This window comes from Rana temporaria, chromosome 9 (genome assembly GCF_905171775.1).
Source record: "Rana temporaria chromosome 9, aRanTem1.1, whole genome shotgun sequence".
Lineage (NCBI taxonomy): Eukaryota > Metazoa > Chordata > Amphibia > Anura > Ranidae > Rana > Rana temporaria.
The window spans coordinates 69,359,001-69,372,160 of NC_053497.1; the positions used below are offsets into that span (position 1 = coordinate 69,359,001).

At 40.0% G+C, this 13,160-nt stretch overlaps 1 protein-coding gene across 4 annotated transcripts in view; it reads right to left on the reverse strand.

The window, feature by feature from the left end:
* LOC120913631 (PABIR family member 2-like) overlaps positions 1-13,160 on the reverse strand; it is a 60,636-nt gene that overhangs the window by 18,575 nt on the left and 28,901 nt on the right. For 3 of the 4 annotated variants that reach the window (XM_040323730.1, XM_040323731.1, XM_040323729.1), the window contains 3 exons: positions 11,547-11,601; positions 7,682-7,783; positions 1,642-1,730 (listed from right to left, as the gene is read on the reverse strand). In XM_040323730.1, the coding sequence (XP_040179664.1) occupies positions 1,642-1,730; positions 7,682-7,783; positions 11,547-11,601 (246 nt within the window). The remainder of the gene's footprint in view (positions 1-1,641; positions 1,731-7,681; positions 7,784-11,546; positions 11,602-13,160) is intronic. The other variant, XM_040323732.1, reaches the window with a different exon arrangement.

Here is a 13,160-nt window from a genome sequence, read left to right on the forward strand (position 1 = left end):
TTTCTATGTGGCCTCAGAATCTTCAATGTGGCATTTCTTGAGTGGCTTTTTCTTGCAATCCTCCCATACAAGCCACATTTGTGGATAATTTGTGATATCTTTGTCAGACGCACACAGTGGCTCTTTGTCATAAATTCCTGCAACTGCTTCAGAGTTGCTGCAGGCCTCTTGGTAGCCTCTCTGACCAGTTTCCTCCTGGCTCTTTATCCAGTTTGGAGCGATGTCCTGATCCAGTCTGTGTTGTACCGAATACCTTCCACGTCTTTATATTAGACTTTACTGTGCTTCTATGCATTGATAAAGCCTTTGTAATTTTTTTTGTATCCATCTCCTGACTTATGCCTGTCCATAACTTTATCCCGTAAAACTTTTGACAGTGCCTTGCCACCCATAGTTTATTGTTTGCTTCAGTTGCACTACCAGGGACTTAAATGCTCCAGGAAAGGTATTTTCATGACAAGCTAATCACTACCTAATAACAGTTGAAAGTCAAATGGCTTTGTGCGCCATTGAGGTGGTTATTAACTACACCTGATTTAAGTAATTTTTAGAAGGGGGGGTGATTCTTTTTCCAACTCAGTGATTCTGTTTTTTTTTTTCCAGACATGTTGGTGTTATATCTTTCACTTGGATGTTTCAAGTTGCACTGAGTAAATACAGCAAGATAAAACTGTGTCTTCATTTCAGGCTGCAAAGAAGCAAAAATGTTAAAAAAAAAAAAAAAAAAGAAAAAAAAAAAAGAAGGAGAGGTGATTCTTTTCTTTACCCACTGTATGAAGGAAACACCTTCATAATAACCTCCCATAGCCCTTCCTCTGTAGTCTTGCAGTAAGCCATTATTCCCTGGCACAACACAAGAGTTACAACACATTTACACCTTTTACCACCCACATGAAGGTGCAGAAACATTCACAGTAACCCTAGGATCCACCCACATCAACTCCCATAGCCTGCCCTGAAGCTACAGAGGTTCAAAAGATCATGGGACATGTAGTATCAGGACTGTAAAAGGAAGGGAACAGGAAGTCAGAGAACTTTGAGATTCAGCCAGGAGGACAAGTGACATCACAGACACATAAACCTTCTCTATACACAGCTAAAGGAGGCAAGTTACACACGAAGTGGGGTTGTGTTTTATTTACATGCACAATTTGTTATTTTGGGGAAAAGAAGGTGGAGTTATTCTTTATTTACATGAGCAGATGTATCTACTGAATGGAGAGGGGAGACATATCACAGCCTGTAAGAAGAACAAGTGTCCTGAGTGTTTAGGTCATTTTTCAGCCTAATGTCAGTTCAGTTGTTTAGTAAGAAAGATGTAACTTATGAATAGCACTTTCAAAATGATTAAAAAAAAACTCTATGAAGCTTGCTTTCCACTTTTTAGTAAGACGTGACTGTTTCCCTTTCTAAGAAATTAAATTTTGGGGGCTGCTATCCTTTGCTAGTTCATTTTATGTCCAAGACTCTCAGTGCACAAAGTCTGCAATAAAATGGGCAGGGCCCAGTGGCACTACAGCAAAAGCATTTTCATTTCAATCCAACACTGAAGTGGATAAATTGCAAAGAGCAAATGCTTTGAAAATAAAAAATCTATAAAGTTAGTCCAGAGTTTATTCTATAAACGACCATCATACTTACGTTGTAAAGCGTCTTGTAGGACTAGGTATGGGGCTTGGAGGCAATCCATTACTGCTTACAAACATTTGCAGGGATGGAGAAAAACACTGCTGTAGGTGAAAAAGAAAATCTAATTACAAACGGATTGCCTTATTTTAAGAAGCTCACTGAGTTTTAGCTATTCAGGAGAAGAACAGAGTGGTTAGGTATGTCAGTGTGCCTTCAGGGAAGGGCAAAATTATTCAGTGAACTGCAAATGCAATCCAGGACACAATAGAAGTGTGCTAATGTCAATACAATTTATTGCGATTTGAGCATTATAATTTTCTCTTCCAGCCAAAACATATCAACATAAAGTCAGGCACCTACAAAGTAATACAACGGCTACTTGGTACATGGCTGTCTGGTCCAGTTTTGATGCAAATAAAAATAGTTGAACACAATGTGCATATTAAGCACTGCAGCAGGTATAAGGGAAGTTCAGACTTGCCTCTCAAATCACCAAAATTGAAAATATATACACAACATTGCACTAATCTAGGATGATACCATCACACACACACACACACACACACACATTAGAACTGATCAAATATATGGCATTAATTCTGCATTCAAACAGAAACTCCACAGAGGCAGATATAAATCCAGGTTGTGTTATATTTGTATGGATAATAAACTTTCACAAATTCAGCCTTACTTATATACAGAGTTATAGCGTTCTCTTTTGAAAGTACCGTATATACTCGAGTATAAGCCGACCCGAATATAAGCCGAGGCACCCAATTTTACCACAAAAAAAAAGAATGGGAAAACGTATTGACTCGAGTATAAGCTTAGGGTGTCCATCTGCATGCCTCATGATGCCACACTTTGCCTCACTGTGTCCATGTGCATGCCTCACTGTGCCCATGCCTCACTGTGCCCATGCCTCACTGTGCCCATGCCTAGACTGACGTTTAACATGGGAGTCTATGAAAGGGGTACCCAGCTTTGAAAAATCGGTGCCCCCCAGCCTTAGGTCTCCCAGGCAACAAACTTTGCACACTTGTAGAGGAGAAATGGGGCTGCATGTGTGCCAAATTCCGGGTCCAGGGGACCTACGACTGGCCGGTACCAGGACCCCAAAATCACCGAAGAAATTACCATTTAACACGGGAGTCTATGGAAGAGGTGCCCGGCTTTGAAAAAAAAAAAAACGGAGCTCCCCGGCCAACAAACTTTGCACACTTGTACCGGGTCCCCAAAGTCCGGGAGATCAGGCGCAAAAAGGTGACTCGGCTTATACTCGAGTATATACGGTAATACATTTTTTTTTCCATCTCGTAAAATTTGTTTATTGATTTTGTAAATATAAACATTGATACAATTAACAAAATATTGATTACATTAGATGATACCATTAGTTGAATTTACATATCAAATCTCATATTTACAAGCAATTGAAGACTTAAGTAAGCTATATTTTATTTAAAGAACTAAGGTATTACAATCAATTTTAACAATTATATAATCAAGAGAAACAAAAAATTTAAAAGCTGTTAAACTTTTATAGTGATATGCAATAAAGAAATAGTATTAATTACTACGAGGTGCAGTAACTTATAATAGGACATTAGAGCCTTCTATTATTGTGTTATAACTGAACATTGTAAAAGTCAGTGTTTCGCTACCATTTTTTTGTATAAAAATAAATAGGAACATATAGGATAGAATAAGGAGAAAAGAAAAGACTAAAAAAGTTAAGCTAAAAAGAAAAAAGTCAGAATTAGTAGAGGTTTCCAGGGAATTTCTTAATATATATATATATATATATATATAATCTATTCGGCAGTTAGTCAACTCAAAGTTACATATTTACATAGTTACCAAGGTCTTAGTAAAGAAGTGTCAAAATTAGGAGAGAAAAAAATGGGTCACTCAAGGATTCCATATTTTCTCAAATTTATGTATATTATCGTTGGATATGGCATCCGTTTTCGAGAGGATCATGGCTCGATTTATTTTATTGGTAGTTTCAGAAAACATTAATGATGAAGACTTCCATGCTTTAGCAATGGCCTGCTTTGCGGCTGTGGTAATTTGTAGAAGAAGTTTAAATTGGGTATAAGAGATTTGGGTAGGCTTTAAATTTAGAAGCGCAATTGTCAGATCTGGAATGATAGTTTTCTTGAATAATTTTGAGAGAATTTGGAATATTTCTTTCCAATAATTTTTTGCTACCTGGCAATCCCAAAAGATATGAAAATGCGTTCCTAGATCACCACAGACGCGAAAGCAAAGCGGGGAGTATTGGGGAGCATATTTTGCAATCCTAACAGGGACCAGATACCAACGCATAAGTTCTTTATAGTTCGCCTCTTGGGCTACTACATTTTGAGAAGATATTTTGGTATTGGCCCAAATTTTGTCCCATTTGGATGAATCCATGTGAAAACCAAGATCACTCTCCCATTTTTTCACATAGGAGGGTGTTTTTTTTATTAGGCAAAGTATTCAGGTGACTATATAATAATATGAGACCTTTTGAGTGGGGGTCATTTTTAAATAAACGTTTAAAATGCGTTATGTCACAAAGATTCTCTCTACCTTGTATAAATGGCATAAAAAATTATTGATCTGTAGATAACGGAAGAGTTCTGGATCTAGAAATGTATGGTTTTCACATATTTCAGGAAGTGTTTTAAGTGAAGTGGTCATTGTCAGGTCACAGAGTTGTGTTAAGTCAGCAGAAATACATTTTTTAAAAGTTTTAGGAGATGTATGAGCCGGGTAGAAAAGTGGATTTCTAATAAATGATACAAGGAGGTATATGCGGAGATTGTAGTCCTTTTGATTACGTTGAATAAAGTAATACATTTTAAGCTCTGTAATCCATAGCAAACAATCAAAATTCACATTGCTTTAGTTAGAGTACAAGATGTGTCCAGATTGAATACTATGCCTTGCTGCACACAAGAATAGGAACAGTTTACCAAAAAAGGCCCATTGTGCTCCTCAGAGTAGAACCTAACCGTTCCTTATTGTATCTAAAAAAGCAGCTCTGAAAACTGCTATAATTATTGCATGAGTGCGTCCTTTGGAACAAGAACACTAGAGCTCAAATACATAACAAAATCAGCCAAACAATGTGCAACTAAATGTCACATTAAACATGGCTGCCAATCATAATCACCCTGCCACGACTATATTTGAATATTTGTATTGTAATTGTATGTCTTAAGAGGTATGATGTAATCAAATGAAGAACACATTTTTCATGAGCATTGACTCTAAATAAAAAATTAGCATTTTATTCTGAAAAGTTGCGCCTCAAAAGTCCCATTTTATTATAGTCCATTTTTTCCATAACTGTAAGGGGATGTGACAGCGTTTCTTTAAAATAAAAATTAGTACCACCCTGTGAAATAAGGGTGTTATAATGAAAAATTCAAAGCTTTTTTTTTTTTTTTTTTAATTAGACAGAGTGGGGAAGGGTTTAAACATCTGCTAGGTTTTTAATGCCGTCTGTGGCCTCATTAGGGAAATTCACCCTCTCTATTTGTCCTGTTAATCGTTATCAAAAATGAAAAGTAAGCGAAAGTCACAAATTTTAGGTTGTCCCCAGAGCAATAAGATAGGGGAAATCTTCCAATGGGGATACTAGCTCTGGTGACAACCAGGGATTACCCCACTTTGAAGGAATTCCCTCTCACTAGCTGGTTTGGCTATGGGATAAGAAAATCACCCAGCCCATAGACGATGATAAAAAAAAAAAAAAAACCCTGAGAGTGGTTATAATTCTCTCCTACTTTATCCAAAATGAAAAAAAGATTTTGCTTTTAGTTTTACTTTAACCACTTGCCGACGGGGCTATAGCCGAACAATGGGTACAGCGCGACCGGCTAATTCTGGGAGGGTGTACAATGACGTCCTCCCAAAATTGCGCTTCCAATGCGCCCCCTGGATTGTCCGTGACTGGCGGGGGTTCTCAGGACCCAGCACATCACGGATCGAGGTAAACTGCCAAACCCAGCGGTCCTTTACCACCTGATCGCTCCATTCAATTGGACAGAGTATTCAATGTCAAGAAACCGGTGTCATGTCTGGTTCTCTCCCTCCTCACACCGACCGTGTGAGGAGTGAAGGTTAAAGCTACAGCATGAGGCTGCTTGAGTGCAGTTCCCAGAAGTGCCTCATCAGTGTCCAGAGCCCAGCAGTGCCCAGCACTGTCTCTTTAGAGAAACAAAGAAAAATTCATATTTTTAACAAAATGTTTTTTTTTTTTCATAGCGCAAAAAAAAAAAAATCTAATCAAATACCACCAAAAGAAAGCTCTACAGTAAAAACTTGGTTTGAGAGCAATTTGCAAGACAAGCAACATTTTTTAAGAAATTATGACTTGATATACAAGCAATGTTTTGATATACAAGTAGCGTCATGTCACAACCGAGTATAAAACAGAACAGAGGCGCCTCCAAGTGTAGCAATATGGTTACATTTAATAAAGATACAACATTTAGCAACTCTCATGGTTGATAACAAAAAAAAACGCACATGCAAGCATCCAGGGTAAAGCTGTCAACATAGATCATCCTCCTCACCACCCTCAACGTGATCCCTGCCTCGCTTTCAAATCTCTCTACTGCAGGGTAGTCTTCCTGGTCACGATGAGCCCGGTCGGTGCGGAGAAAGGTCTATGTTTTGTGCCTCTTTTAATCATCAACCATGCGAGTTGCTAAATGTTGCACCTTCATTAAATGTAACCATATTGTTACACTTAGAGGCGCCTCTCTTCTCTTTTATACTCTGTAGCTCCTGCTGGATTTTGCTTCTAATTCCCCTGTGGAGGCTTCCATTCGTGAATGAACATTTCATGGTTACACAACATTGCTATAATCTTTTATCTGGACTATAAACTGAAGGACTTATGAATAAATGTTTGTGGAACAAAACATCTGAGTTTTCATTATTTCCCATGGGGAAATTCGCTTTGATATACAATTGCTTTGGATTACAAGCATGTTTCCGGAACTAATTATGCTCGCAAGCCAAGGTTTTACTGTATTTGTGTGAAAAAGGGCCAAAAATGTCATATAGGTACAGTGTTGCATGATTAATTGTCATTACAAGTCTGACAGCACTGAAAGCTGACAATTTGCCTGGTTAGGAAGGGGTTTAAAGGGGTTGTAAAGACAAAAATATTTTCCTCTTAAATTAAAGTCTGACAGTAGCTGATAAAGTAAAAAGTAATGTTTTGCATTATAACTAGTTTGATACCTGTTGAAATCGAGCTGATTTATTCACCTCCGTCACTCCTGAATAATTATTCTCACCGACTTCCTGGTTTGCGGTGCGCATTCATTCTTGCTACATCACGGCCTAATGGGAACTACAGTTCCCATTAGGCTTAGCTTCCATGCCTGTGAGGGATAAGAAAGCATCTTCACGCAGGGCTGTAGTCATAGGGAGGGGGTGAGCACATTCTGCTTTCCACCATGCAAAATGGCTCAGATGCTGGTGGAAAGCAAGAAGAGGAGAGACAGAAAATGGCATTTTTAAACCTGGATTACTGTATTTTGAAGGTCAAAAGGAAAAACGAGGCAAGTGATATTTAAATGCTCTAGCTTACAGCAATCAATTGATCAAATAAAAACGAACCTTTAGTGTTCCTTTAAGTGCCCAGTGGGCAAGTGGTTAAAGAATAACTGAAGCCAGTATCCAAATTTCTTTCCAGGTTAGTGGGGTATAGTAGGGTTGCCCACTAGGTCTTTACCCTGCGAAAGACACTCAGAGAGCTCTCTCTCAATAACAAGCATGGATGTATAAATCTAACACTGAACAAACCCAAGCGGATTGTACACATATTCTCCATCCACATGAGGGAGCACAACACTAGATTCTTAACAGAAGCATGCTCTAAATGAGCTTAGGCAAGTAAAAACAGTACCCCTGCTGTAAAGCTTGCACCCACCTCCAGGGTGCAGAGGAGTGGGTAACAGCTGTGAAGAAGCAGCATCTGTCTTTTTACAGAGTGGCTGCTTAAATGGAAACAGGACTGTAAAAATGGGCCATGCATTACCTTTCCGATCCCTCTGGTGGGAGAGGGAGCAGGTGACACTGGTGCAAAATCGATCCGTTTTGGAGAAGAGGATTTATCCAGCTTGTCAAAATCATTGTCGCTCTGTAAACAAAGAGAAAAAACACATACCTATAAGATATCCATGACCCTCCTTTGTGTACCAGTGTACAGCTAATTCTTCCAAATAATAGATTACTAATAAATAATGACATTTTAGGTGATGCATTGTTTATAAGATATGCATTAAAATGTCATTCAAGTAACAGCAACAGAACAAAGGCATGGTTCAGTAGAGAAATCCATCAAACATGCCTGGGAAACTATACCTTATAAAATGTAATTGTGAAAATATTGCTGGTCTACTTCCAATTTGATTCAGGCTAGGAGGAGGGATTTGTGCAAAGGATCTAGTTTGCAACTTCATGAAGTGTAGATCTAGTTTGCAACGTCATGTAGATTTGCACTAAGAAAAACACCAACTAATTATGATGCAGGAAGGTACTGTGCTGTCAGTCAGCCTCTTTAGATAGGCACTCATGTCACAGTGGGGTTTTATCCCCAGTGCCCACTCTGAGACTAAGGCCCCGTACACACGAGAGGATCTATCCGCTGGAATTGATCTGCGGATCAGTTCCAGCGGATAGATCCGCTGGTGTGTACATCCCAGCGGATCTTTTTCCGCAGATTTTTTTCGGCCCGACCGATTTCCAGCAGATAAAAATTTCTTAGCGTGCTAAGAAATCTATCCGCTGAAATCAGCTTCAGCGGATCGATCCGGTGGTCTGTACAGACTCACCGGATCGATCCGTCCGATTCCCTCCCTCGCATGCGTCGTAATGATTCGACGCATGCGTGGGTATCCTTATACGAAAGCGTCGCCGCGACACGTCATCGCGATGGGATTTCGATCCGATGGTGAGTACACTCCATCGGATCCAAATCCGCGGAAATCCTCGCGAGGATTTATCCGCGGATACGGTCCGGCGGACCGCATCCGCGGATCAATCCTCTCGTCTGTACCCAGCATAAGGCCGGCTATAAACAGTTAAAATCTGATGGGTTTATAAGGAACCGCCCGAGATTTGAACCATGTATGGACAAGCTAAATGTACCAAGTTGATCAATCTATCAACTTAGGTACAACCAGCCTGCCGGATTTTACATGCGATTATCAGCTTGTACAGCCGCTAGCAATAATCACTGTCCTCTCCTGGTTTACTCAATTTGTTTGTATGCTAAAAAAAAAAAAAAAAAAAAATCTATACCAGGAGTTCAGCTTTGAATACTGAACAAAGTGAGGGTGCATAAATACTTTTTTTATATATATATATATTACCACATCAATACATGACATTTTCACCCCCTTCCTGCCCAGGCCAGTTTTCAGCTTGCAGCGCTGTAACATTGTGAATGACAATTGCCTGGTCATGCAACACTGTACCCACATTTTTTCCCCCACAAATAGATCTTTCTTTTGGTGGTATTTGATCACCTCTGCATTTTTTATTTTTTGCGCTATAAACAAAAAAAGAGCATCATTTTGAAAAAAAAAACAAAAAAAAAAAAACAATATTTTTTACTTTTTGCTATAATAAATATCCCAATTCTATTTAAAAAAAAATGTTTGAATTTTTCCTCAGTTTAGACCAGTATGTATTTTTCTACATATTTTTGGTAAAAAAAAAAAATTGCAATAAGCGTTGATTGGTTTGCGCAAAATTTAGTTAGGTTATTTATTTATGCCATTTTTATTATAATTTGTTTTACTAGTAATGGTGGTGCCTTGAAAAAGTTTTCATATCCCTTGAAATTTTCCAAATTTTTTCATGTTCCAGCGGAAAACTTATTTTATGTGATAGACAACACAAAGTGGCACACAATTGTGAAGTGGAAGGAAAATAAAGAAATGGTTTTCAAATTCTTTTACAATTAAATATGTGAAAAATGGGGCGTACATTTGTATTCAGCCCCCCTGAGTCAATACTTTGTAGAACCACCTTTCACTGCAATTACAGCTGCAAGTCTTTTTTTGGGGATGTCTCTACCAGCTTTGCACATCTAGAGAGAGTGACATTTTTGCCCATTCTTCTTTGCAAAATAGCTCAAGCTCTGTCAGATTGGATGGAGAGCGTCTGTGATCAGCAATTTTCAAGCCACAGATTCTCAATTGGATTTAGGTTTGGACTTTGACTAGGCCATTCTAACACATGAATATGATAAAAGGTGAGCCCCCGCCCCATTCTCAAGTATTTTGCAGACTAGCAGGTTTTCTCCTAAGATTGCCCTGTATTTGGCTCCATCCATCTTCCCATCAACTCTGAGCAGCTTCCCTGTCCTGAAGAAAAGCATCCCCACAACATGACGTTGCCACCACGTTTCACGATGGGATTGGTGTATTCAGGGTGATGTGCATTGTTAGTTTTTTGCCACACACAGCGTTTGCTTTTAGACCAAAAAGTTCAATTTTGGAGTCATCTGAGTCACCAGAGCACCTTCTTCCACATGTTTGCCGTGTCCTCCACATGGCTTCTTGCAAACTGCAAACGGGACTTCTTATGGCTTTCTTTGAACAATGGCTTTTTTCTTGCCACGCTTCCATAAAGGCCTAATTTTTGGAGTACACGACTAATAGTGCCATACTCTTTCCATTTTCAGATGATGGATTGAACAGTGCTTCCTCAGATGTTCAAAGCTAAAAGGCTGTAAAAACGCTCCAGTGTAAAAGGGGTTTTATGATGCCGTTGGTTCGCTAAGGTTCTCCAACAAACCTCTGAGGGCTTCACAGAACAGCTGCATTTATACTGATATTAAATTACACACATTTACCAATTAGGAGACTTCTGAAGGCAATTGGTTACACTAGATTTTAATTAGGGGTATCACAGTAAAGGGGGCTGAATACAAATGTATGCCACACTTTCCATATATTTATTTGTAAACAACAATTTTGAAAACCATTTATCATTTTCCTTTCACTTTGTAAAATCCCAATAAAATACATTTACGCTTTTGGTTGTAACATAAGAAAATGTGGAAAATTTCAAGGGGTGAGAATTTTTCACACCATGTCCCTGCTCTGTGATGAGCAATCACGGGTGCCCGGCGGCCATCTCGGCTGCTGGGCACGCGCATAGAGCACACTGCGATGCGGCGGCGTACGCTCGCTAGAACGCCGGGAAAACAAGGACGTCATACGACATCCACCCGGAGGGAGGGAGGGTGCCTGCTGCCGTCATTTTACTATACGGCGGTAAGCAAGTGGTTAAGGCATCCCTCAAGCATGTTATTTAAAGGAATTGTACACTATATTGCCCTTCCTCCCCCTTCTTTCCCGCAGCTACATGAAAAAAAAAACATCTTCCTGCTATATGATCATTTGATTATATATATTTTTTTTACATTGGTACATGTCAACCATGGCAGCATTTAATTTTCCATGCCTTTTCTGACAGTAGTTTAGCTCTAAAAATGGTCAGAAATTACCCACAAGTTTAACTCCTCACAGACGTCAATGGGATTTGCCTCTAAGTTTTTCTTTGTTGAATTCTGAAAATGATTCGCTGAGCCCCTGGCGAAATGAACCCAGGAAATTACTAATATTGATGAATAAAAGGTAGGCACTTTTGAAGTTCAGCCTTAGTTGAACCATGGCTGTCTCCTTAGACACAGTGAAGAGTGAACACCCAGGAAAAAGAAGGGCGTTTTTTGCACGGTTACCAGGTGAAAATTAAAAGGGATAGAAAACCTAAAAAAATAAACCAAATGCAGCCTCCTCATGCAAGGACTGGTAAGCTGCATTATACTATGTTTTTCATTTGGCTTTGGATAAGCTTTAACTGGCAGTCCAAATCCATCAATATCTTACCAGACTGAAGCTTTCTTCCCAGGAGAGGCTCATCTGCATTGCAGCTTGGACTTCTCTGAATAAAGCAAAAAAATAAATACATAAATAAAATTAATATTGTTCACAAACTCTTATACTGTACCTAGCAGGAAAAGGGGCGGGTAGGCTGTAATCAAACAATAAGCAATTTGCACACTGCAGAAATGCCAATCAATCAGTGAAATTCCTCTTTCAGTTCATTTAACAGCAGTAAATTGAAAGCTTACTGGCAGCCATATTGCAGCTTACCAATCATTAAATATGGTGGCTGCATTTGTTTTGTTTTTTTGTTTTTTCCCCCATGTTTTCACCTGGCCAGTAAACACACCTCCCATACTAGAGTAACCCCAGTAGTAGTAGTAGAAGGAGCAAAGGGGGCACATTTTGGCAGCAGCATTGTCAGTCTGGGGGAGGGGAGTGTTAGATGTACTAGCACAGGGGTGTCAAACTCAAACTGAATCTCATCGTGGGCTGCATCGGCATTATAATTGCACTCAAAGGGGCTGGTTGTATCTGTAAGATTAGATGTCCAGCGCATCCCCTCCCCATATATTAGATGCCAAGAGCCTCCCCACCATCAGAAATTAAGTCCCCCACTCATCACAGTGCACCCCCTCTCCATATGCTGCTGCTGGGAATAAGCTGGATGCATTGCTTGAAAGCAGAACATAAGAGTCTGGAGTAGGACCAGAGGAGGGCTGGAGCTCTCCTGCAGCTGCAGGAGAGGTGCGAGGGCCACATGAAATGGCCTGGAGGGCCAGATTCGGCCTGCGGACCTTGTGTTGGACACCTGTATACTAGCAGATTTAAGCCAGACTCCATCTAACACTTAATAAGTAAGACCTAGGCAAACTGCAGGCCCAGGGCCACATCTGGCCCTTTGGCGGTCTCTGTCTATCCCGCGATGCCTCCACTGTCAGCTTCAGCTGACATGCTCAGAGAGATGTGATGACAAATGCCTGTTTGAAAAGCTGCAAGGACTGTAAGGAGAGGGCCTGAAAGGCAACTGTTACAGTGGGGAGGCTCAGTTCTCCAGCCAAGTTCTTGTGTTGGCGCCTGCACACTGCAAACCCCAGAAGCCGTGCACCTGTTCTTCACTCAAGGTCGGGATCTGCAGAAACCCCTGTTGTACTGATCTCAGGCTCTCTCCTTCCAGTCACAGTGCTTGTAGCTCTGTCAGTAATCTCCTTGAGCCAGTCAGTCACATATGAGTACTCAGAATGACAGATCAGTTCATTAACTCCAACGCCTGTCCGCTACCTCACGGCTTTTACTAGCCCGCCCTTCACCAACACTGTGACCAGCAGAATAGCAGAGGACTTTTCTTCACTACTGCTTTTAGTAATCGTGAGTGTTCACACCATTTCATGAGCAGTTGTACCTACTATTGCTAGCACCAGGTTGTTTTTCATGTGGTTACATACTTATTTATGGACCTTCCCAGTCCAGCGGTGTTCACCTAAGACTGCTGGTTTAATTAAAATATTTTTTTTTACTAAACTTTGGCTCGGCCCTCCACAAGAGTCACAGTTTCCCTTGGGAATATTAATTGACCACCCCGAGTTTCAACAGTGTTTTTCCTTTTGGGATAATGGT